General features: G+C 57.6%; 2 protein-coding genes across 4 annotated transcripts in view; both read left to right on the plus strand.

Annotated features, from left to right (window-relative positions):
• The window catches only part of MECP2 (methyl-CpG binding protein 2), a 55,272-nt gene extending 48,027 nt beyond the window's left edge, over positions 1-7,245 (plus strand). Inside the window, exons 2-3 of the mRNA XM_070366115.1 lie at positions 1,710-2,060; positions 3,140-7,245. Coding sequence (XP_070222216.1) covers positions 1,710-2,060; positions 3,140-4,223 — 1,435 coding nt within the window. The 3' untranslated portion in view covers positions 4,224-7,245. The remainder of the gene's footprint in view (positions 1-1,709; positions 2,061-3,139) is intronic.
• Positions 7,246-14,983: 7,738 nt separating this feature from the next.
• IRAK1 (interleukin 1 receptor associated kinase 1) lies at positions 14,984-23,036 on the plus strand. Of its 3 annotated transcripts, none has more exons than XM_070365420.1 (14): positions 14,984-15,225; positions 15,319-15,486; positions 15,610-15,738; positions 15,882-15,976; positions 16,132-16,320; positions 16,568-16,632; positions 16,839-16,953; positions 17,329-17,447; positions 17,910-18,117; positions 18,366-18,431; positions 19,556-19,792; positions 20,365-20,776; positions 21,231-21,333; positions 21,617-23,036. In XM_070365420.1, exons 1-14 carry the CDS (start codon positions 15,090-15,092, stop codon positions 21,873-21,875), a joined length of 2,301 nt encoding a protein of 766 aa, XP_070221521.1. In that variant the 5' UTR covers positions 14,984-15,089; the 3' UTR covers positions 21,876-23,036. The 3 variants fall into 3 exon arrangements, with proteins under 3 accessions (XP_070221521.1, XP_070221520.1, XP_070221522.1); XM_070365419.1 differs by having other exon boundaries at positions 14,986-15,225; positions 15,873-15,976; XM_070365421.1 differs by having other exon boundaries at positions 14,988-15,225; positions 15,873-15,976; positions 21,190-21,333; positions 21,617-21,820.
• Positions 23,037-23,356: the final 320 nt, after the last annotated feature.

Here is a 23,356-nt window from a genome sequence, read left to right on the forward strand (position 1 = left end):
GGTCTCAGGTGGTGGCTGTCTGGCTTGGCCGCAGTCTTGGGCCACTAAAAAGAATGCTATCGCCAATAGCATCATGCTCAAATGCACAATGTTGTTTTGTGTTTCTGTGGGTATGTCTTCTTCATAGATTTCTAGAAGGGCTGGCCCTAGACGGCATTGACACCCTTGCTGGTACCTAAGGAGCATTCCTGGGGCGCGTAGTTCATGCCGAAGCTCACCGTAGTTACAGTATCCACAAACGCACATGAGGGCTCTGAAGAAGCCAGACTTGGCCATCAGGGCCCCGTTTTGCTGTGGCCCGGGACTGTCTGGGTTTCCGACACAGAGCTAAGCCTGGGCTTACCCTCGAACTCTGCTGGAGATAGCCAGGATAGGTAGGAGGGTGGGATGTGCCCTTTCCACGCCCCGTCTCCCCAGGCCCAACCTGTGAGTTCCTGATGCAAACTCACCTTTGGGGACTGAGCCGTGTCATTCGAGTCTTGTGGCCAGGGCAGGCCATGGTGCCTTGGTGGTGGTCTCCAGGGCGTGGCCAGCAAGGGAAGTCACTTGGGGTGGGCTGTTGTGAGCGTCACGGGCCCTGGGGGCTCTGGGGCTCAGATCTGGAATACAGATCAGTCTGGCTCTTTTCCTGGGTGAGCTTCTAAGAGAGGGCTTTGCAGGTGACCTGCTCTGAGCCCACAGTTCTGGTTTCTGGGCCTCCCTGGCCCAGGTGATGCTCTCACCCTGTTGGCCCAGCCACGAGAGCAGCATGGCCAGACTCTAATCCCAGAGTCTGGAGCCCCACAGTAACCATTGTCCAAGGAGATAAGGAGGGGGCCCTACCTGGTGGGACCCACACATAGGGGAGGAGCTGGTCTGTCAGCATGGAGGAATGGGGAGGCGCCCGCCCTGGAATTGGGCACGTCCCAGTGCCAAAGCCCCGCGTTGTCAGGAGAGTCTGGTGAGAAAGACTCCCCCAGCAGGGAACTCCTCCTCTTCTCACATGAGAACCCTGGGCAGTAGTGTCTGGCTGCCCCATCCCACTGTTTAGACAGTGCCTTTGTGACTCTTCTCTGTCTAGGGTGTTGGTACCCATTGTCAAGATGAGGAGACTGAGGCACAGGATGTTGAAGTCACTTGTGCAGATCCATGTTTGGAAATGGCAAAAAAAAAATCATGATTTGGGCTTGGGGTGGCTTACTCCAAATCTGCAGGTTTTTCCTCAGCACTGCACTCGGCACCACGTCCCCAGTGGCAGTGTTAGGCTCTTCCCATCACCAAGGTGTACTGTGCGGTTTTCATTGAACACCAGTTTGAGAAAACCCCAAACACAAAAGCTTAGAGTAACACTCATGCTAGGCCCTGGGGAAGAGGAGCCCCTTCCATTTTGGTGAGTAGGTCCCTCTCCAGAAGATGAGAGAGCCTCTCATCATCCGTCCAACCCAGAGGCCCTAGCTCGTAACACCGAGAAGCCATCTGGGCAAGCCTGCTAGGGATGGGCTTCAGGGTGACCACAGTGTCGGTAGGGTGCTGCGGGCCATCACTGTCAGCAGCCCTGGGCTCTCAAGTCATCTGTGAAGGGGAAGAGCATTTCAATCTGGGGGATGCTGGCAGGACAGCCCCTCTCCTGGGGCCCTGCCTGTGTTGGGGCACCCCAGACCTGCCAGCGCCCACTTTTTTCTTCACAAAGTTTGTTCCCTGTGATACTGACATCCTTGTTTAACACTCAGGGAAGAAAAGTCCGAAGAGCAGGATCTCCAGGGCCTGAAGGACAAACCTTTGAAGTTCAAAAAGGTGAAGAAGGATAAGAAAGAAGACAAAGAGGGCAAGCATGAGCCCCTGCAGCCAGCAGCCCACCACTCTGCCGAGCCAGCAGAGGCCGGCAAAGCAGAGACCTCAGAAGGGTCAGGCTCGGCCCCAGCCGTGCCAGAAGCTTCTGCATCCCCCAAGCAGCGGCGCTCCATCATTCGTGATCGGGGCCCCATGTACGATGACCCCACTCTGCCGGAAGGTTGGACCCGAAAGCTTAAGCAAAGGAAATCTGGCCGCTCCGCTGGGAAGTATGATGTGTACTTGATCAAGTAAGTAAGGGTGATTCCTGTCTCTCCAGAGCAGGGAAGGCTAGTGGTGGCAGGGGGTGGGGGAGTCAGGGACCATCGCTAAGAAACTGATGGGGACCCCTTGGAGTGTTAGCTCCTTGCGGCTCATGGATCAAGAAAGTGTGTGTGCATAACCCCTCTTCCGGTCGGGTCTTCAGTAGTGACCACTGCTGGTGGGTGAGATCAGGTATGCTTGGAATGGCCACCTGGGGAGGTCACTGCCCTGAGGGAGATGTCCATCAGGGCCTTGTCTGGAGGAGGAATAGCACTGGGGACGCAGAGTTGCCAGCAGAGGGGCTGTCCTCAGAGCCTGGGAACCTCTGTGGGAGAGTCCTTCTGTGCCAATACTTCATGAGCCCTGAGAAATACGAATTCATAGGGTTCAGTCTGTTGTGTGAGACGTGCTGGGAAAGGGCGGCTGTCCGATACAGCCTAGAGAGAGCCCCAGATGGGCTCAGAGTGCCTTTCCCACTGTCCCTCTGGCCTTTGTCCAGCTGTGGGCTGGTGGTCAGGTGTTACCTGTTAAAACAGAGTCACTTCCTAGCCAGATCTTTAGAGGATGAGTGTGACTACGTTCATTTCACTTGTTCCCCTTAGATGATTCCAGACAGGTTAGCCGTTTTGAAAAGTCACTCGTAGACAGTCTCATTTAATTCCAGTAACTCACATAAAGGTGAGCAAAGCATCATCCTGCTGGCAAATGAGGAAACTGATTCCTGGAGAGTTCAGTCTGGCAGGTAGACAGGGTCCCTGGGCCAGACCCCTTTAGGGGGCTGAGGAGTGCAACTCTCGGGGGCATCCAGGTAACAGCAGGCCACATGGGCATCTATGGCTGTTGGGCGACCTGATTGCTTCCTGTATAAGTGGGACCACAGCTCCCTAGTTTTAGCTCATCTCAGCTTCTCTTAAATGTCCCTCTTGGTGAGCTGTATCATCGGGCATGTCAGTTGCAGAACACCTCCTGTCAGAGGGTTCACCACCCACCTTCTCCTGTGCCTCACCTCCAGCATTGCTCTGGAAGCTTCTAACCATTCTTTGTGTGTCTCCGCTTGTTCCCACAGTCCCCAGGGAAAAGCCTTTCGCTCTAAAGTGGAGTTGATTGCGTACTTCGAAAAGGTAGGCGACACCTCCCTGGACCCTAATGATTTTGACTTCACGGTAACCGGGAGAGGGAGCCCCTCCCGGCGAGAACAGAAACCACCTAAGAAGCCCAAATCTCCCAAAGCTCCAGGAACTGGCAGAGGTCGGGGACGCCCCAAAGGGAGTGGCACCACGAGACCCAAGGCAGCTGCGTCAGAGGGTGTGCAAGTGAAAAGGGTTCTGGAGAAAAGTCCTGGAAAGCTACTCGTCAAGATGCCTTTCCAAGCTGCGCCGGGCAGCAAGGCAGAAGGGGGTGGGGCCACCACCTCAGCCCAGGTCATGGTCATCAAGCGCCCCGGCCGGAAGCGAAAAGCGGAGGCCGACCCCCAGGCCATTCCCAAAAAACGAGGCCGAAAGCCGGGCAGTGTGGTTGCTGCCGCCACTGCCGAGGCCAAAAAGAAAGCCGTGAAGGAGTCATCTATCCGGTCCGTTCAGGAGACCGTGCTCCCCATCAAGAAGCGCAAGACCCGGGAGACGGTGAGCATTGAGGTGAAGGAGGTAGTGAAGCCCCTGCTGGTGTCCACGCTCGGCGAGAAGAGCGGGAAGGGACTGAAGACCTGCAAGAGCCCAGGGCGGAAAAGCAAGGAGAGCAGTCCCAAGGGGCGCAGCGGCAGCGCCTCCTCGCCCCCCAAGAAGGAGCACCACCACCACCACCACCACGTGGAGCCCCCGAAGGCCCCCGCGCCGCTGCTCCTGCCCCCGCCCCCACCCCCGCCCGAGCCCCAGAGCTCCGAGGACCCTGCCAGCCCCCCTGAGCCCCAGGACTTGAGCAGCAGCGTCTGCAAAGAGGAGAAGATGCCGAGAGCAGGCTCGCTGGAGAGCGATGGCTGCCCCAAGGAGCCTGCTAAGACTCAGCCCGCGCTCGCCACCGCGGCCCCGGCCACAGAAAAGTACAAACACCGAGGGGAGGGAGAGCGCAAAGACATTGTCTCATCCTCCATGCCAAGGCCAAACAGAGAGGAGCCTGTGGACAGCCGGACGCCCGTGACCGAGAGAGTTAGCTGACTTTACGCAGAGCGGATTGCAAAGCAAACCAACAAGAATAAAGGCAGCTGTTGTCTCTTCTCCTTATGGGTAGGGCTCTGACAAAGCTTCCCGATTAACTGAAATAAAAAATATTTTTTTTTCTTTCAGTAAACTTAGAGTTTCGTGGCTTCAGGGTGGGAGTAGTTGGAGCATTGGGGATGTTTTTTTCTTATCGACAAGCACAGTCAGGTTGAAGACCTAACCAGGGCCAGAAGTAGCTTTGCACTTTTCTAAACTAGGCTCCTTCAACAAGGCTTGCTGCAGATACTACTGACCAGACAAGCTGTTGCCCAGGCTTCTTAGGGTGTGCCTGCACCTCCCTCCCACCCAGTCCCCCCCACGTGGTCACTAGGGACAGAGAGCACTTGAGAAGACACTCCTGGTTTGGGGGCCATCGGTACCCCAGTCTCAGCTCTCCTCTCCCCCCACACCCCGCCCAGCCTCAAGCTCCACCACCCCACCCTCCAGTCCCCCTTATGCCCACCCACGTCGGGACCAGGAGGTCCGAGGCAAGAGAGACAGTTGGATCCTTTAGAGATGGTGGAGACGGCCAGTGGCTCCAGCCCGTGTGATCCCACACATGGGGGCACACAGACGGCTTCCCACCACCCCCCAACCCCAGATCGACCAGGACATTTCACAGGATGGGGACATAGCACCTGTCGGCCCCGGTTCTGGCCCAGCTAGGAGGGAGGCATCCTTTGAGCCCCCCTGGGTGTCGACTGGCCTGCGCCAGAGGCGACATTGGCCCAGGGCCGGCCTCCAGCGGGTAGCACTAGACAGAGGCCACCAAGGCCATGGGCCGAGGCCCCAGCAGGCTGGCCCAGGCTGCAGCCAGCGGAGTGCCGCAGGCCAGGCGGAAGGCATCCCTAGCTGCTCAGAGCAGTTGTGGCCACTAGTTCGAGCCTTAGTAGATGGGGCCAGGGGCCAGGGGGAAGGCAGAGGAAATGTTCTTCCAAAACTTTTCCAATTCTCAACTCCTTTAGGGACAGCTTAGAACTATTTGCACTATTGAGTCTTCATGTTCCCACTTCAAAACAAACCTGCTCTGCGAGCAACCTAGCGGGCTTGACTTGGCGACCCTTTGTCCCTCAGGCCACTAGACGTGACGGTGTTGACAACTACCTGGATCTGTATATACCTGCGCTTGTTTTCAAGTGGGCTCAGCACATAGGGTTCCCACGAAGCTCCGAAACTCTAAGTGTTTGCTGCAATTTATAAGGACTTCCTGATTGATTTCTCTCCTCTCCTTTGGTTTCTGTCTCCTTTCATTTCAGCCTTTTCATTTCTCCCCTTCCTCCCTCGTCCTCACTGCTCCCTTCTGTTCCAGGCAGCCGCAGTGCCCGACCGTACTTCGAGCCGACACTGGTCAGCTCAGGCCCCCAGAACTCCCCCACCCTTGGCCTTCCCGCCGTCCAGCCCAGCTCCCCCTGCCACCCATTTCTGAGCCCTGAGGAAGCCCCAGACTCCGCTGAATCCACCCAGCTCTAGTACCCCAGCCTCTCTGAGGGGCATGGGAGAGGCAAGATCTTGCTCTCCCAGGAGTCTCCTCCTTCGGTCAGACCCTGGATCCCAGGTCTCCTCAGCCTTCCCACTCAACGGCAGTGGGTAGGAGAAGTGGACCAAGATTGGGATTGCAGAGCCAAGGGCAGCACAGAGACCCGCTGTGGCCTGCCAGTGTCACGGAGTGGCCAAGCCCTGACCTTGGCCTGTGCAGGACCCGGCTAGGGTGGGTTAGTTGGGCCGGGCAGCAGGCAAAATGAGTGCAGATATCCCCTGCCACTCCTCTGAGCAGTAGTTCTCCTCTGCTGGGCCCTGTGCGGCCTTTGCTTGCTGGAGGCTGGTGGAAGGGGTTGGTACTTCACGCTTTTCCCCATCAGCACCAGGGGCTGTGGTGTTGGGGCATCGAGGCTTGGGCTTGTTGCGGGGTGTTCATTTGTCAGTTTCAATTCGAGACCCCGTGCTTTTACCCTCTGTTCAGGAAGTCCTTATCTAGCTGCATATCTTCATCATATTGGTATATCCTTTTCTGTGTTTACAGAGATGTCTCTTATATCTAAATCTGTCCAACTGAGAAGTACCTTATCAAAGTAGCAAACGAGACAGCAGTCTTATGCTTCCAGAAACACCCACAAGCACGTCCCATGTGAGCTGCTGCCATGAACTGTCAAGTGCGTGTTGTCTCGTGTATTTCAGTTACTATCCCCCAGCTTTCCTCACTGCAGTGTAACCATGAAGGAGTGAAACATCTTAGAAACCATCTAGCACTTCCTTGCCAGTCCTTTAGTGATCAGGACCCCTAGTTGACAGTTCCAATCAGTAGCTTCAGAAAAAAAAATGAAACTGTGTCTCTCTCTCCCAGAACGGTTAAAAGCAAGGGAGTTTGCCCTGTTCTGCTTGTGGAGTTGTAGCTGCCCTTTCTAGCATTTTTGTATCCATTTCTTGATGCTGCAAAAGCAAGTCCCCCAACCAAACCCACTCTGCTGTCCACCTGCTGGGCTTCACTTCTGAGTCCTCCCCCAGGAAGGGATGGGAGTTGGAAGAGGGGGCATGTTCGTTGGGGTCCCTCTTCCTCCAAGGACAAAAGGCTCCTGGCACTCTCAGAGGACCCCTGTCCACATGAGCCCGCTCTCCAGCCCATTTGTCATGGAGGTGCCATCTGGTTTCCTGGGTCAGGTTTTGAGGCGTTAATTAAACCAAATCCATAAAACGTGGCTCCTGGAACCAGTCTCCAAAGCTGACCTCTCCAGCAGCTTGGCACCATCTGGTCCTGGGCCAAGGAGAGCTGGGCCTGCCATGCCCCCCTTTGACCTGTAACAGTTGATTTTGGGGCTGACCGATGTGGTGGTCGAGAACACCGAATCTCAAGTGGCGTTTCCTTTCTGCCCAGCCTGACCTGCAGGCCCCTTGCTCCGCAGCTCCCGCCCCTAGAGTTTCAAGGCTATAGGTGGCACCTTAGGGTTTTCTCCCCCTTTGATCCACATTCCCTCTCCCCCAGATACAGGCATTATGAGCGAGTCACCTTTGGGCAGGGGCGCTGATGGTCCTGTACCACTTTGTCCTGGAGACAGGTGGACAGAAGGTTGGAGGGCAGGCCTAGCCTTGGAATTCTCACCAGCTATGTCCGGCCCAGTTGGGGAGTGTGATGTTGATTCTGTGTGTACTTGAAGACCGCGAAGATTCGGGGGGCATCCCTTATAGACTGTGTCCAGAAGGCAGGAATTGATAAGACAGCTTTCAGATACCCAAGGGACTAGGTCTGTCACATTGGGTCTCCTTGCCCTGTGCCTGTCACTTGGCTGTCCTAACCCGTGTCGTTGCTGGTGTTGACACCACAGTGAGGCGTGGCCCCTGGGCCACAGCAAGGTCCAGTACATGTCCCTTCTGCACTGTAGTCCCTATCGAAAGGCACAGGAGACCCCCAGAAATGCCCTGCTCCCCCCCACCACTCCCCTCAGCTCCCTGGACAGTGGAAGCCACAGTGGTGGCCTGGGCATGCCGGCCACAGCCAGCACCTGACTTCTCTCCTGAGCCCCCATGCCATTGCTAGCAGCAGTCTGCTCAGTGGTGGTATGCCAGCCTAGAGGCCACGAGCAGTGGCGGTGGGACATGAAACAGCACCAGGTTGTCACCTGCCTCCCTGCCTGTCATTGCCGTGACGGCCATCATGAAGGAGGGTACTTAATAGCCACAAGCACGCTGCTATCTTTGGTGGAAGAGCAGTTTCCTTAGCTGACAGGACCTCTGGATTTGAAGTAACTTCTAACAAGCGGCGTGAGCCCAGGAGGGAACAGAGGGTGTAAAGGGAAGCCACCAGGTATGGCAGCCTGGATCTCGTGGAGCCTGGCAGTTGAGCTCTGTGCCTCCTCTCCAGAGTGTTCCTACCAGGCCCAACAAGGCCAGGGGAGGTCACAGGCATCAGCCCTAGCTCAGCGCAGCCATTTCTAGCGGGTTCATGGCCCCAAATTGTTTTTCTGATGTGAGTTGCCTATGTGGGTGGCCCAGACCATCCAGACCTCGGGGAAGTGAGTTCTCTCTAGAGCCCTGTGGGCATCAGCCTACTGACCCCCTGAGTACTGGCCAGTGCCTGGGGAGGGCTAGGGGCACAGGCATGTTGCCAGGCTCGTAGTGGAATCCCCGCTCTCGAGCCCGACAGCCCCGCCACGTGTTCCGGCTCTCAGTTGCTCTCTGCAAGGGCCCTATCTCAGTGCTCTGCTCTACTGGAGGAGTTTGTTGAGTGTTTTTGCTTCTTTCTCTTTTTGAATCTGTATCAATCTTTAGAAAACATAGCGGAATTATCAGAGCTCGCTAGGATACTGCCTCACCCAGGGTCTAAAAGTTCCATGTTCAAGGGGAAAAAAAGGGAACACTGAAGCCCCTTGTCAACATTGCAGAAGGAAGACCTAGGAAACCTTGAGCAAGAAACTACATCCTGATTTTCTGAGTGAATAAGAGCAAGCTTTTGCCCAAAAAAGGCTGATCTAAGAGGACTTGGAGCCTGGCCTGCTGTGTGGCCAGTGCTGCAGGTGAAGGGGAATCCAGCCTGAAACTGCTGGGTCTGCGCCTTGGAGCCCTTGGGTCACTGGAGAGTCTATCTCTCTGTCTCTTTCTCTGGCTCTCGGGTAGCGGTCCCTGCAGGGAGACCTGCCTGTCTCGAAGCTACAGGAGCCCAGCTCCGGGTGGGAAAGGGGGGCACTCAGCAGAGAATTGTGAAGGCACGCAACCTCCTCACTACCTGACTTCACCTGTTCTTCCTCCTCTGTCATCTCCAGCGAGCCTACCCCAAATGCCGAGGTGTCAGGAAGAATTGGTTCGAATTAGGGCCCAGGCCACTAAGCAGGAGAAAGTGATGTCTCCTCCACAGCGTCTACCTGTGGTGTGGCGTGCCCCTGAGGACAGTCCCTGGCTCTGCGCTCATTTGGGGCCTGGGGCCAAGGGAGGGCAGGGGAGAGAACCCTCATGGAAGGGGCTTCAGCTGGGGGTTTCCAAACATTGGGGAAACTTGCCTTGGTTCTGCCGGCCACCCCCTCGGTCACCTGTCTCCTTGAGTCCTGCTCAGCGGTGAGGGGAAAAGGCCACGAGGTTTGGCTCCTGCCCACTGATAGTCCCTCTCCCCACAGTGTCTGTGTGTCAAGTGACAAAGCTGTTCTTCCTGGTGACCCGGATTATATCCAGTATCTTCTAGACTATACGCATAGACCTGCTTGGTCTTTTCTCTCCTGGGCTTTTGTTTTGCTCTTTAGTTTTGCTTTTCCCTCTCCTGTCCCTTTTATTTAAATACACTGACTAGACACACAAAGCAGTTGAATTTTTATATATATATATATGTATATTGCACAGTTATAAACTCATTTTGCTTGTGGCTCCACACACACACACACACACACAAAGACCTGTTAAAATTATACCTGTTGCTTAATTACAATATTTCTGATAACCATAGCATAGGACAAGGGGAAATTTTAAAAAACCAAAAAAAAAGAAAAAAAAAAAACACAAACGAAGAAAACAAACAACAAAAAAAAAAAACCTGACAAATCCGTCTGCTGGTCACTCGTGTCCAAGCAGAACCGTGGTCTTTCCTCGCTTCTTTCAAGGGCTTCCCAGTGCCGAGCGAAGGAGGCAGCTCCTGGGTTTCGCACTGTTTCTCCCAAGCTTGTGAGTGGGGCCCCAGGGCGCTGGTGTAGGCAGGACAGTTCGTTTCAGTGGGTGGATGCAAGCATGCTCCCTGGCTCTGGTGAAGCCCAGAATGTAGTTGGCACTGCCTGGGCCCCTTTGATCTCTGGGTGGGGCAGCTGGCGTTCATGGGGGTGACCTGCCCCCCCGACACCCTCCAGTGACCCAGAGTGATAGTGTGCAGACAGGCAGCAAGCCTCCCCACTGGTAGGGCCTGTCTCTGCCAAGTCTGGGGGCCGCAGGGGAGACGAAAGGCTGTGTCTCAATTCAGGAAGTGTGAACCGTACCAGGTAGAACATCAGGGACCCCAGAACCACACATGCGGTCCAGCGGGTCCCCTCCAGGAGGTAGCGAAGACTCCAGAAACGTTCCTTCCTCTTCCCCCACTGCCCCAATCCTACGAGTAATTGCATTTGCTTTTGTAATTCTTACTGAGCAATATCTGCTAGAGAGTTTAGCCGTAAGTTCTTTTTGATCATTTTTTTAAGTAAGTAAAAACACCAAAAAAAATAAGAATAATATCCAGAAACTTGTTCTTCCAAAGCAGAGAGCATTATAATCACCAGGGCCAAAAGCTTCCCTCCCCGCGTTATTACTTCTGAGGCCTACGTCCAAAAGAAACCCTTAGAGGCCCTTCAGGTGGCCAGGCACCACTCAGGCCCCTGGGAGGACCTGGGCCTGGGGGCTGGGCCCCACCCTCAGTTCAGTATTAGTGGTGGGTCCCTGCCTCTTCTACCCAGCCTGGGCCAGGGCGGGCAGAGGAAGCCGCTGCGACCACTGCTGTCCAGCCTCTTGCAGATGGGTGTTGGCGCGTGTCCAGTTCTGCCCGAGATCTGAAGGCGGCACCGAATTAGCCTCAGCCGGTGACCTCTCACCCGGCCTGCCCCAGGCAGCAGGGCCCACCCAGTGCACTGTTCTGGGTTGCTGGATGGTGGCATGGCAAAGGCTTGCAGAACTCAAAACCTGCTCCTTCCCTTGCTCCCAAGGCCTCCTTTTCCGTTTAAATTGTCACTGCTTCAATAACAGCCACTCCAGAGTCAGTAGTTGATGAATATATGACCAAATATCATCAGGACTGTTACTCGGTGTGCCGAGCCCTCTCCTCGCACGGGGCTCCTGTACCCGGACACTGTACCGTGTGCTGTGTTTGCGCTCCTCCCTTCCTCCACCCTCCCCTCGTCTCTCTGGGGTTGTTTCTGTTTGGGTTTGGTTTGGTTTTGAGTTCTCCTTTTGTGTTCCAAACATGAGCTTCTCTCTACTGGTCCTCTTAACTGTGGTGTTGAGGCTTCTATTTGTGTAATTTTCGGTGGGTGAAGGGAATTTTGCGAAGTAAATCTCTTCTGTGTTTGAACTGAAGTCTGTATTGTAACCATGTTTAAAGTAATTGTTCCAGAGACAAATGCTTCTAGACACCTTTTCTTTACCAACAAAAGAATTTGGAGGGAGGGGATGGTAACCAGAAGGAGAGGGGCTGTCCTCTTGCCCCAGGAGGGGGAGAGCCAAAGACAGGACCCCCTGCCCAGATCAGCCAGAAGCCACCCAAAGAAGTGACACCTAGAGCTGACAAAGTAAATAGCTGACATGCTGCCATTTGTGAAGTCAGAGCAAAACCAGGTTTTGGTCCACTCCCAGATTAGTAGCATCAGGATTATTTTTTTAAGGACAGACAAGGTTGACGTTCCTGCAAGGGGAGCCAGCCACATCTCGGCGGGAGAAGGTCGGGGTGGGCCTGCGGGGCAAGGCTCGGCCAGAGGGTGGGCATCTCCTTGGAGACCTCCACTGTGGCCACAGGTCAGGCTTGTGTGGACAGGGCATTATGATTCGGGGTGGGGGGGGCATTACCGTTCGGGATACCATCATCAAATCCACCCCGCCCCACAGTGCACGACACTAACATAACCTCTGGATTCCCCACTTTCCTGGATGAGGAGATGATGGTGGGGTCGGGGGGGTGGTGCATGCCCTTGGCTGTCATCTGATCCCCAGTAAAATTTGGATGTGAGAAACCACCCCCCTTCTCGTTTCATGGCAAAACCCTATCCTCTTGAGTAGCCGTTACCTCCCAGACACTATTGAGGACTGACAAAACAGGGGTGGCCATGTGCTCCCTTAGCACCCGGGGTCGCCCCCTCTTCGAGGACAGTGCTGACCATTTGGGAATGGGGCTTAGGAGCGAGAAGAACCAAGCAGGGTCACCGCCCCCTCCTGAGTCGCAGGGACCCTGGTCACCCTGTGCAGAGGGAGCTGGCTCCAGCCCAGGAGGAAAAGGGCTGGAAAAGTGTGTGTGGGGTGCAGGGAGTCACCCAGGACAGACTTGGCTGGAGATGATCTCCAAAAGCCCTCTATCGCATTCACCTTCAGTTTTTGTGTTTTGGGACAATTACTTTAGAAAACTTAAGTAGGTCGTTTTAAAAACAAAAAATATTGATTGCTTTTTTGTAGTGTTCAAAAAAAGGTTCTTTGTGTATAGCCAAATGACTGAAAGCACTGATATATTTAAAAACAAAAGGCAATTTATTAAGGAAATTTGTACCATTTCAGTAAACCTGTCTGAATGTACCTGTATACGTTTCAAAAACACCCCCCACTGAATCCCTGTAACCTATTTATTATATAAAGAGTTTGCCTTATAAATTTACATAAAAATGTCCGTTTGTGTCTTTTGTTGTAAAACCAAGTGATTTTTTCATAAGGTTCTTTTACTATTTGAAAAGATGGGCAGCACGCAGTTTTATTTTATTTTTGTAAGTTTTTTAATACGTGTGAAAGCCAAGAATACTCAGCATGCCTTTCTAAGTGACGCGTTCGCACCTTTTGTTGGGAAGTACTGTATCCTGTGCTGTTAGCATTCTCGATAAATCTCTCTGTGAAAGTGACTCCAGGTCTGGGCTTTCATTATCAAGACAGCTCCCAGGACAGCAAGGTGGGGCACTTCCTGGGAACACACAGAAGCCAGCCGCTTTCTGGGCGCCCTGGGGAGGACAGAGCCCTGGCCGGCACCCTGCACCGGCCTGCCTTGGGGTCCGCCTGCCCAGAGGGGAGCTCTGAGCCGGCAGGTGGGAAGGGCCTTCTGCAGGGCAGCATCCTGGCTGTCCCTGATGGGCTGAGGGGCTTTTGGAAACCCCCTAGCTCTGACTCCTCCGGTGCCTCCCGCCTGAGACCCTTCCAAGGTCTCTGCTGACCTGCTCCCAGCTCAGAGGACACGCTGCCCCCGTCCCACCGGCTTCCGATGAGGTGGAGTGCTCTCGGGAGCTCATGGTTCCCCTACAGCTGTCTTTCATCAGGCTGCCGATGGCTTGGAGGTGAAAAGAACTGCTCAGAGTTCAGCATCACAGGTACATGTATGTGAACACAGCTACTTGGAGGTGCACTCGAACATCCTGGCCTTAAATGATAAAACAGAGGGTTGACATTCATGGCGTGCGTGTATCCTGAGCATCCCTGAGGTGCCAGGGCTGTCCCGGGAGCTGCAGTCCAGCAGAATTGGAAGTGGGACCAAGTCCCAGTTCACTTAGTATGTGTGTGCCCACTAGTTCCCTCCTCAGCTTGGGAGTCTCGGTAAGAGCTGTCCCTATGGAAGCCACTGGGGCTCAGGGTGTGGCCGGCCTCCTCTTGTGGAGTGGCTGCAGCTTCTGGGAAGAGGCCGCCACAGAGGTGTGTCTTGGGCCAACCTGGTTTCTGCAAACCACTCTTGAAGTCTCTGGATGGACAGCCTGCAGGTGAGGAGGGTGGCAGCCCTCAGGGGTCAGGATCAAGTGGACAAGGGGCTAGCGAAGACCTGCCTTTCAAGCTGGCATCTAGCTGGAAAAAAACAGAAGAGGAAGGCGCCCTGGCTGCTTGGCGGGGGGCGGGGAGGGGTGTGGGGTAAACAGATGAGTGCTGAAGCTAAAGAAGGACGCACCAGGGGACTCCAGGCCAGCTTCCAGCTACCAGGGTATCTGCTGGACGGAGTTGCAGGTGCAAACCCGTGGGGGTGGGAGCCCTGGCACGTTCTTGGACCCCCAAGGAGTTGTGGCTGGGTTAAGGCCGCTGCCAAGTGCCAAGAGCGAGACAGGTGGGCAGGAAAGGGCCACATGGTGACAACGTCAGAAGCCATGCTGAAAAGCTGCAATCCTTCTGAGGGCTTCGGGAACCCCGGGAAGGTCTTAAGCAGGAAAACTGGTGTGGAGTGCTTTGTGCCTAAGGAAGACCCCTGAGCCAGAGGAGGCAGGGAAGCACGTTCGTTTAGGTTCATCTAGGTCAGAGCCCCGTGGGGAAGAGAGGAACTCCAGAGACGTTCAGAGAGGTAACAGTTTCCTGGTGGCTGCTACTGTGGCTGCTACTGCGAATGATGGAGGCATGCTGGAGGCCTGTGGGGAGACGCCAGACAGGCCAAGTACGGTGCTCTGTGAGCTGCAGAGAAAGGGGTGGGAGCCGCCAGAGCCTGCCATCCTCAAGCGTGACAAGAGGGAGGAGGGCAGCCGGAGCGAAGGTCTGTCTCTAAGAGACGTAATAAACACATTTTCCGTGCTAGCGGAAGGAGCCAGCGAAGAAGAGGGCAGATGCTGCAAAGACCTAACCACCGCTGGAGCAGGTTCCCGGAGGGCCAAGAAAAGATGGGATCCAGGCCCAGGAGGTGGGTGGAGATGCTGCGAGCTTCCAGATCATTCTTCCTGCCCCCAGCCTCAAGCCAGCTGCAGAGAGTCAGCCGGGAGCCCTGGTGTGACCCACATCTGACCTTGTCCCGCCTGGATGTCTTGACCCCTCTCCACTGCTTTCCCCACGAAACGGAAACCTAAAGAGGACCAGCCAGCGGCTCTCCGAAGCCCCGCTTCTAACCCTTTCTGGAAGGCCTTCGCTGTGCCCATCGTCCCTGGAGCCGAGAAGCGCTCTCCTGCAGCCCTTGGAGCCCTCCTCCTCCTCCTGGAAGCTCACCAGTCCGCCTCGCCGGGCCCGGGGAGCTGCCTCCGGGAGGCGTGACCGCGCGCGGCGCCCCCGTGTGGCCGGGGCTGGCGGCGGCGGCGGCGGGCGAGGTGGTGACGGCCCCGGGTGCCGCCCCTTCCGGCCCGCCGGGCGTCGCACGAGGCCGCCTTAAAGGGGAAGTGAGTCAGTGTTCGCGGACCCGGCCGGCCGAGGCCCGCGCCCGCCGCGGCCCGGAGAGGCCCCGGCCCGGCGACGGCGGCGGTGGCCATGGCCGGGGGGCCGGGCCCGGGAGACCCCGCCGTCCCCGGCGCCCAGCACTTCTTGTACGAGGTGCCTCCCTGGGTCATGTGCCGCTTCTACAAAGTGATGGACGCCCTGGAGCCCGCCGACTGGTGCCAGTTCGGTGGGTGGCCGCAGGCCGACAGGGGCGGGGCGGGACGGGCCGGGGAGCCGCGCGGGGCCTGGACACCGCGGCCTGACGCCCCCTGACCCGCAGCCGCCCTGATCGTCCGCGACCAGACCGAGCTGCGGCTGTGCGAGCGCTCCGGGCAGCGCACAGCCAGCGTCCTGTGGCCGTGGATCAACCGCAACGCCCGCGTGGCCGATCTCGTGCGCATCCTCACGCACCTGCAGCTGCTGCGGGCGCGGGATATCATCACTGCTTGTGAGCGCGGCCCTGGAGACCCCCGGAACCCCCCGGACCCTGGGACAGGGGCCGCCCAGGGCTTACCTCGGAGCTCCTCCCTCCAGCCTGGGCCTAACGTCCTTTCTTTCCCCGGCCTCCCAGGGCACCCTCCCGCCCCCCTTCTGCCCCCAAGCACCACCTCCCTGACACCCAGCAGCATCTCCGCACCCGAGGCTGCGGTTCCCGGCCACCGGAAGTTGCCGTCTCTGGCCTCCACCTTCCTCTCCCCAGGTAAGACAACCCGGTCTGGGAGGGTTCGTGGGGGTTGGCCTGATGAACGTCAGGAAAGGACCCCCTTGCTCCTGGCCACCCCGATAGATCCTGCCACTGGCCTCTGGCTGCCTTTCACTGGTGTCTTTACGAAGCTTTTCCAGGCTCTCAGACTCACTCTGACCCCGAGCTCTGCCCTGGACCAAGCCCAGCTGCCCACCAGCCACCATTGCCATCTCCAGCCCCCTCATCTACCAAGGTAGGTGGGTCCTGCCCCCCACCCAGAGGTTTGACGCCAGCAAGCAGTGACAGCTGCCTTTGGTCCCCTGGGCCACCCTAGGCAGCCCAGCAAGGGTGAGCTGAGGCAGAGGGGAGGACATGGGACCTCACCTGACACAGGGTCTCTTCCCACAGCCCAGCCCGGAGAGCCCCATGTCCCTCCTGCCAGGGGCCCCCTCTTCTTCATTCTGCTGGCCCCTCCATGAGATTTGCCAGGGTACCCACGACTTCTCAGAGGAGCTCAAGATCGGGGAGGGCGGCTTTGGCTGTGTGTACCGGGCGGTGATGAGGAACACCGTCTATGCTGTGAAGAGGCTCAAGGAGGTCTGTGCAGCATCCTCGCCAGGGCCCTCAAGGGCTGATCCCAGACTTGGGCTTTTGTGGTCCTCCCCCACCCCCTTCACGACCCCGCAGGGTTCTTTCAGCCCTCCGATTTCACAGTCCAGGGCCCCCAGGCCCATGCTCCTTCTGGGCCCAGAACAGGTGGCGGGGCAGGGAGGGGCATGAAGTCTGGGCCACAGGAGTCTCACACTGCCAGTCCCCCCTGCCTCATTCTCCCCGAGGGCTGCAGGAGGCCGACCTGGAGTGGACCACAGTGAAGCAGAGCTTCCAGACTGAAGTGCAGCAGCTGTCGCGGTGAGCCTGCAGGCAGGGGCAGGGCCCCGCCAGGACCACATGTCCGGGGACCTGGCTCCCCCTTGGTCTGCAGCCTGCCAGGCCCAGGCGAGCCAGGGAACCTGGTTAGGGACCGTCCACACCCCACACCGCCCCCCCGCAATGGCCAGATGAAAGGCATGCTGGATGCTGGGAGCAGAGCGCTGAGACTCCACTGTTTCAAGTAGGTTTCGTCACCCCAACATCGTGGACTTTGCCGGCTACTGTGCTCAGAGTGGCTTCTACTGCCTTGTCTATGGCTTCCTGCCCAATGGCTCCCTGGAAGACCGCCTCCATGTCCAGGTAAGCCTTGCCTGGCCTGGCCTGGCACACTGTATCACGCTTGGCACCTGGTCCGAATGGGACACGGGGCCTTAGCCTCAGTGATCGGGGACTCTCCATGCTCGGAAGCCAAGCTCGTGGGGCCTCTGAAAGGGGCCCCATCTGCTCCCCTGGGCAAACAGAGTAGTGGAAGGATCTTGGCAGCATTGTCCAGAGGGCAGGAGGCAACGGACAGCCCCTAAGCCCCGTCTAGAGAGGCGCCCGCAGGACGCAAGGGCTGACCAAGCCCAGGACAGGAGCATCTCTGACCTGACACTTCAGCGCTCAGGGGAAGCATGGATGGGCATCAAAGACGGTGGCTCTGTGGTCTCCCCTTTCTTCCTTGTGCCCCTCCAGACACAGGCCTGGCCCCCTCTCTCCTGGCCTCAGCGACTGGACATCCTTCTGGGCACGGCCCGGGCAATTCAGTTCTTACATCAAGACAGCCCCAGCCTCATCCATGGAGATGTCAAGAGGTGAGGCGGGGACACGGCCAGCCCCTGGGGGCCTTTGAGGGTGGCAGGAGCCCTATGGCAAGGGGTGATGCTCCCACACCTCCAGCCAGCAGGGACCGGGGGTGCCTGCTGCCTAGTCCCCAGGAGCCTGGCCCTGAGCGATCCTCCTGAGAACAGGGGGCGTCAGGGCTGGGGTCTGAGAGTCACTGAGCACCCAGTGTGGGCCAGGGGTGGACATGGAGGCCAAGGATGGGTCCCACTGGTGAACAGGGACTCAACTGTAGGACCGGGCTCTGGGGGCCACTTGCTCGGAGCCCCAAGTGGCCAGAACACCATGAGCACGGGCCACGATCCGCCACTGAGGTGCACGTCAGTGGCTCCGGTCTGATTGTCTCAGAACCAGGCAGGGGGCAGTAGGTGCCGGAGTGATGAGTCGCAGAGAGGGCTAGGGCCAGGCTGACACCACCGCCTTCCATCCCCAAGTTCCAACGTCCTTCTGGATGAGAGACTGATGCCCAAACTGGGGGACTTCGGCCTGGCCCGTCTCAGCCGGTTTACAGGGGCCAACCCCGGCCAGAGCAGTAGTGTGGCCCGGACTCGGACAGTGCGCGGCACCCTGGCCTACCTGCCCGAGGAGTACGTGAAGACTGGGAGGCTGGCCGTAGACACCGACACCTTCAGCTTTGGCGTGGTGAGCTGCGGGGCCCTTGACTGGCCTGGGGGTGGGGGGCCGCAGCCCCTGGAGAATCTCCCAGCAGGCCTGACCATCTTCAGATCCCGGGACCTGTCCTCCCCAGCTCAGGTGCCCTGCACGGCTCCACACCTACATGTCTGTCATTTTCCATTCCTCTGCTCCACGTGGGCCCTCCAGACCCCCCGAGTCTGAGTCCCACGAGCAGGTTCTCAGCGGCCCCAGTCTGCAGCCTGCTCTCTCTGCAGGTGCTGCTGGAGACCCTGGCTGGCCAGAGGGCCGTGAGGATGCATGGCACCCAGCCCAAGTATCTGGTGAGCCTCCTCCTGAGGCAGGTGGGGAGAGAGGGAGGGAGGAACAATCCGGAACGCGGGGCCCCACAGGAGCCAGCCCGGCCTCTGCTGACTCATCGTTGAGAGTAGGCAGGGCCCCAGACAGCTGCATCTGCCTGGCCGGGGACAAACCTCTCTGTCCCTGGCAAGTGCCATGGGCCCTTCCAGACCCCACCTGGGTTTGGCGGTGCAGGGGGCGGTCAGGGAGAGGGGGTGCAGCCCAATCACAGTGGAAAACAGAATCAGGGGACCTGGGAGAGGCAATGGTTTGAAATCGAACCACGTCCCCCCTCACCCCAGACGCCTTCCCTGGGTTTTGCAGGGCAGGTCTGCTCTTCCGTGGACTGACCCAGAGCCCAAAATCCAGCTCCTCTTTGCTTAGTCTGCAGGATCCTTCACACTGTATAAGCTGGTGTGTTGCCTGGGCTCAGGGCTGTTTCCATCCATTCCCGGGTCTCCAGGGGTCTCTGCCAGAACCAGGCACCAAATAGATCTGCACTTGGGCCCATCATCAGCACCGCTGTGGGGCAGCATGCCAGACCCCACAGGGTCCCTGCCATGACTTCTCTCGGCAACCACCAAAAAGCTCTTTTAGAACTGTGAGGAGGCAGTGGAACCCCTTTACCCCCACTGTGCTTGGGATGAAGGCCCAGACCCTTGACATGGTTGCCAGCTTGCTGTCTGTCCTCCAGACCTGGCGGTTCCCTGTTCCTCTGCCTGAAAGGCCACGCCCCCCGACCCCAGGGTCTGCTCCTGGTCCTTCCTGTCTGGTCCTGTCCCCCCCATCTCCATGGGGCTCTCCCTTCTGAGCCCCGCCCTCTCTGGCTAGTTGCTGTCTTTCTATCAGAGCCCAAGGGTCACTTGCTTGGGCCCCCCCATCGAAACCCCTGGGGGGGCCTCCCTGCCGCGGTTTCCCCTGGTTTTCGAAGCATGTCGACGTCTCTCCTCTCTCAGGAAGTCAGCTCTGTGAAAGCCAGCCCAGGCGCTGGGCGCATGGCTGGATCCTGGGGGCCCAAGTCAGCGCTGAGCATACACAGATGAGGGCCAGGGGATGGCAGCACAAGGCACAGCCCATGGGGGCCAGACTCATGTTGCATATCCCACAGAAAGACTTGGTTGAAGAGGAGGCGGAAGAGGCCGGGGTGACCCTGAAGGGCACTCAGACCGCAGTCCAAGGCGGGCCGGCCGCAGACACGTGGGCCGCCCTAGTCGCCGCCCAGATCTACAAGAAGCACCTGGACCCCAGGCCAGGGCCGTGCCCACCACAACTGGGCCTGGCCCTGGGCCAGCTGGCTTGCTGCTGCCTGCACCGCCGAGCCAAGAGGAGACCCCCAATGACCCAGGTAGTCCTGTGAGCTGGGGGTATGGGAAGTGCTTGAGATGCCAGTCTCCACATGTTGCTCACCTGCCCTTTGGTTCGGCTTGAGCGCCCACTGAACCCAGCCGGGTACAGAGAGGGAGGCGATCGGCTTTTTACTGCGCCCCCTTCTGGGTGCCTGGCGCCACTGCATCTGCCTTTTTTGTGTCCCACCTCTTTGTCTCTCTTTTTTTTTAATTTATTTATTTATTTTAATTGGAGGCTAATTACTTTATAATATTGTGGTGGTTTTTGCCATACATTCACATGAATCAGCCGTGGGTGTACATGTGTTCCCCATCCTGAACCCCCCTCCCATGTCCCTCCGCATCCCATCCCTCATTTCTCTCTCTTGAGAAAAGAAAGGAGCATCATTGAGGGCATCAAGGCAACAAGGTTTGCTTTCTCGAAGACAAAGAGAAGCCGCTCTTGGTCCTTAGCTTTAGTGGCAACGATTCTCTTCTCTGGCCCTGACCCGGAGCTGCCCTGCGGTTCCCTACCCTCTGCGAGGACCTGGATGGGGCCACTCACCCTGAGAGCCCCGGTCCCTCCCTGCAGGTGTACCAGACACTGGAGGAGCTGCAGGTGGTGGTGGCAGGGCCATGCCTGGAGCTGGAGGCTGCCAGCCGCAGCCCCCCTTCCCCGCAAGAGAACTCCTACGTGTCCACCAGCGGGAGCGCCCTGAGCCGTGCCAGCCCCTGGCAGCCCCTGGCAGCGCCCTTGGGGGCCCAGGCCCAGGCTACAGACTGGCCACAAAAAGGTGCCAACCAGCCCGTGGAGAGTGACGAGAGCCTGTCTGACCTCTCTGCTGCCCTGCACTCCTGGCATCTGAGCCCCAGCTGCCCTGCGGGCCCAGGGGCCCCCAGCTGGGTGCCAGCACCCTTCGGGCAGGCTGCCTGCACCCAAGGGGGTGCCGCCCGAGAGTCGAGCTGTGGGAGCGGCCCGGGTCTCCAGCCCACAGCTGTGGAAGGTACCAGCAAGGGGACCAAAGGCCTCCTTTCCGGGCAAACCCCATCCTCCCCACCCCAGCCTTCTGGGAGGAGAGATCCAGGACCCGCCATGAAGCTCCATCTGTCCTTAGCAAGTTGCGGGCTGCTGTCTTGGGTTGGGCTGCTCGCCTGACCCCAGGAAGGTCCAAAGAAGGACTGTCCCAGGCCATCTCGTCTCACCGGGCCATGCCCCCAGCTGGCTGAGGACAGGCCAGGAGTGAAGCAGGCCCAGTCCATGATTGGGCTCCAGGCCTTGCCCACAGACAAAGCACTCAGGACCTCTGTCCTTTGGGAGGGCAGGGAGGGAGCTAGGCTGGGGATGGGGAAGGCTCGCGAGGCCAGCAGTGTCAGCAGGGAGTTCTCAGAGGCTCAGGGGGTCCTCTCTCCACCCCAGGACCCCTCCTGGGCAGCTCCATGTCCTCGCGACCCCCGCAGATCGTGATCAATCCGGCACGACGGAAGATGCTGCAGAAGCTGGCATTGTACGAGGACGGGGTCCTAGACAGCCTGCAGCTGCTCTCGTCCAGCTCTCTCCCAGGTACCCCCCGAGAACAGTGGCCTTTGAGAAATCATGTGCTCTGGGCACAGCCCAGTCCTGTCCTGTCCTACTTCCCTGTCCTGCCAACACTCCCCCTCCCCATAGTCTGGGATTGCCCGTGCCCATGCTTCCAAAACATATGAAGCCCCTGCTGGGCAGGTTCCATTCAAAGAAGTGCTGCTGAGGAATGGAAACCACTAAGTCCAGAGAGCGCCCTGGGAGCGAGGGGGTAGGGCAGCCCCACTGTCGGCTAACTGACTGGCATTTCCTACCCACTGTGCAGACTCGGGCCAGGACCTTCAGGACAGGCAGGGGCCCGAAGAGAGAGACGAGTTTCGGAGCTGAACCGCCCGCCTGGGCCGATCCCCAAACCTGGAAGTCCAAGTTCTCATGGTCGGAAGTTCTCATGGCCCTCAACCCCTTGGCAGCCCATGGGCATTGGGGGTGGGGGGACTCCATCTGCCTGGAGGAGGGTGTGTGGTGGCCCTGGCACTTGTGGGGTGTGGGTACGGGCCGGGCTTGGAGCCCCCCGCCCTGAGTAGGGCAGGGACATCTCCATGACCTGCCCTCGCTCCAGCATCTGTGGAAGCAGAAGGCCGCCGGCCCTGGAGGGGCCAAGGAGGAGCCAGGAGTGGGCACTGCCAGTTGGGCAGGGCATCTGTAGCTAAGGGCTACAGGGCACAGAGCCATCGAGGCGGGGCCCCTCCCAGCCTTGTAACTGGGAAAAGACACAGGTGTGGCTGGCCCGTGGTTTAATCCACAAGCTGGAAGTGGGGGTTCCAAGAGGCCCTGGGGAGTCCCACAGCTCTTCCCGCCAGGCCAGTGTCTGCAGGCTGCCCCGGGGGACCAGGAGCTGGTCCGCTACCCAGGCCACCTCTCAGTGCTGCGGACAGTCACTGAGCCAGGCTAGGCTCTCCAGGCCACAGGCTTCACCCCCGGGCACAGCTTGTGGCAGAGGGGTCATGCCCCCCAACTCCAGGTTTGGCTTGGCACACACCTTTGTGTTACCCAGACAGTGAGAAGCCCCAAGAAGGCAGGAAGTTGGGAGCCAGGCAGAGAGGAAGAAAAAAGACAAGGGGACTCCGAGTTTTCGGAGCAAGCCAGGGTTCGTGTCACTGAGTGTCTCTGAGAGCAGCCCAGGGCTGTAGCAGAGGCTCCAGATGCTTCTGTGTCTGCAGTCATGAGTCACACTACAGGCCCCACATAAGCGAGGCATTGGTGGAATCCAAGTTCTCCTGGAGTAATAAAAGCTTACCCTTCCATCTCTGGCTGTACTCGTAGACTTTGTGACAAAGCCCTGAGCTTGTCCAGGGCCTTTCTTCTCAGGGTTCTTGACTGTCCAAACCCATACACCAGTCTCCCACCACACCCCCAAATCCTCTGCAGGTACTTGCTTCCTCTCCCAGTAAGCCACCACGCTGGTGACAGGTCACACAACACTACTACCCAGCAGTACTTTCATAGGTTGTTACATTTTCCCCTATGTTACACATTTTTATTGTAAATGGCATCTATATTTCCTTTTCTAACTGCTTGTTACTTGTGTATGGAAACACAATTGAGTTCTGTCCTATTGGCTTTGCCTTCTGTGACCTAGCTTCAATTTACACATTAGCTCTAATAGTTTGGTAAATACCGTGGGATGGTTTATGCACACAACCATCTCATGTGCAAATAAAGACTGTTTCACCTCTTCCTTTCCATTCTGTATGCTGTTGTTCTTTTTTTCATTTATTTCTTTTTGTTTGGCTATACCTTGCAGCTTGTGGGATCTTAGTTCCCTGACCAGGGATTAAACCCAGACCCATGGCAGTGAAAGCACAGAATCCTAAACACTGACCCACCAGGGAATTCCCTTTGTTCTTTTTCTTAACCTTGTTACACTAGCTAAGGCTTCTGGTCCGGTATTGAATAGAAGTGGTGAAAGGGGACATCCTTGCCCTGTTCTTAGTATTGGGTGCAGAGTGTTATATTTCACCTTGAAGTATGATGCTACCAATAAAATTGTCATAGGTGTATTTTG

The sequence above is a fragment of the Bos mutus genome, chromosome X (assembly GCF_027580195.1).
Source record: "Bos mutus isolate GX-2022 chromosome X, NWIPB_WYAK_1.1, whole genome shotgun sequence".
In the NCBI taxonomy this organism is placed as follows: Eukaryota; Metazoa; Chordata; class Mammalia; order Artiodactyla; family Bovidae; genus Bos; species Bos mutus.

Coding starts and splice junctions, on each gene's coding strand:
- IRAK1 (XM_070365419.1), top strand. CDS start 15,090: ATGGCCGGGGGGCCGGGCCCGGGAGACCCCGCCGTCCCCGGCGCCCAG. Junction 18,118..18,365: donor ACACCTTCAGCTTTGGCGTG/GTGAGCTGCGGG, acceptor CTCTCTCTGCAG/GTGCTGCTGGAGACCCTGGC. Junction 20,777..21,230: donor CCAGCCCACAGCTGTGGAAG/GTACCAGCAAGG, acceptor CGACCCCCGCAG/ATCGTGATCAATCCGGCACG.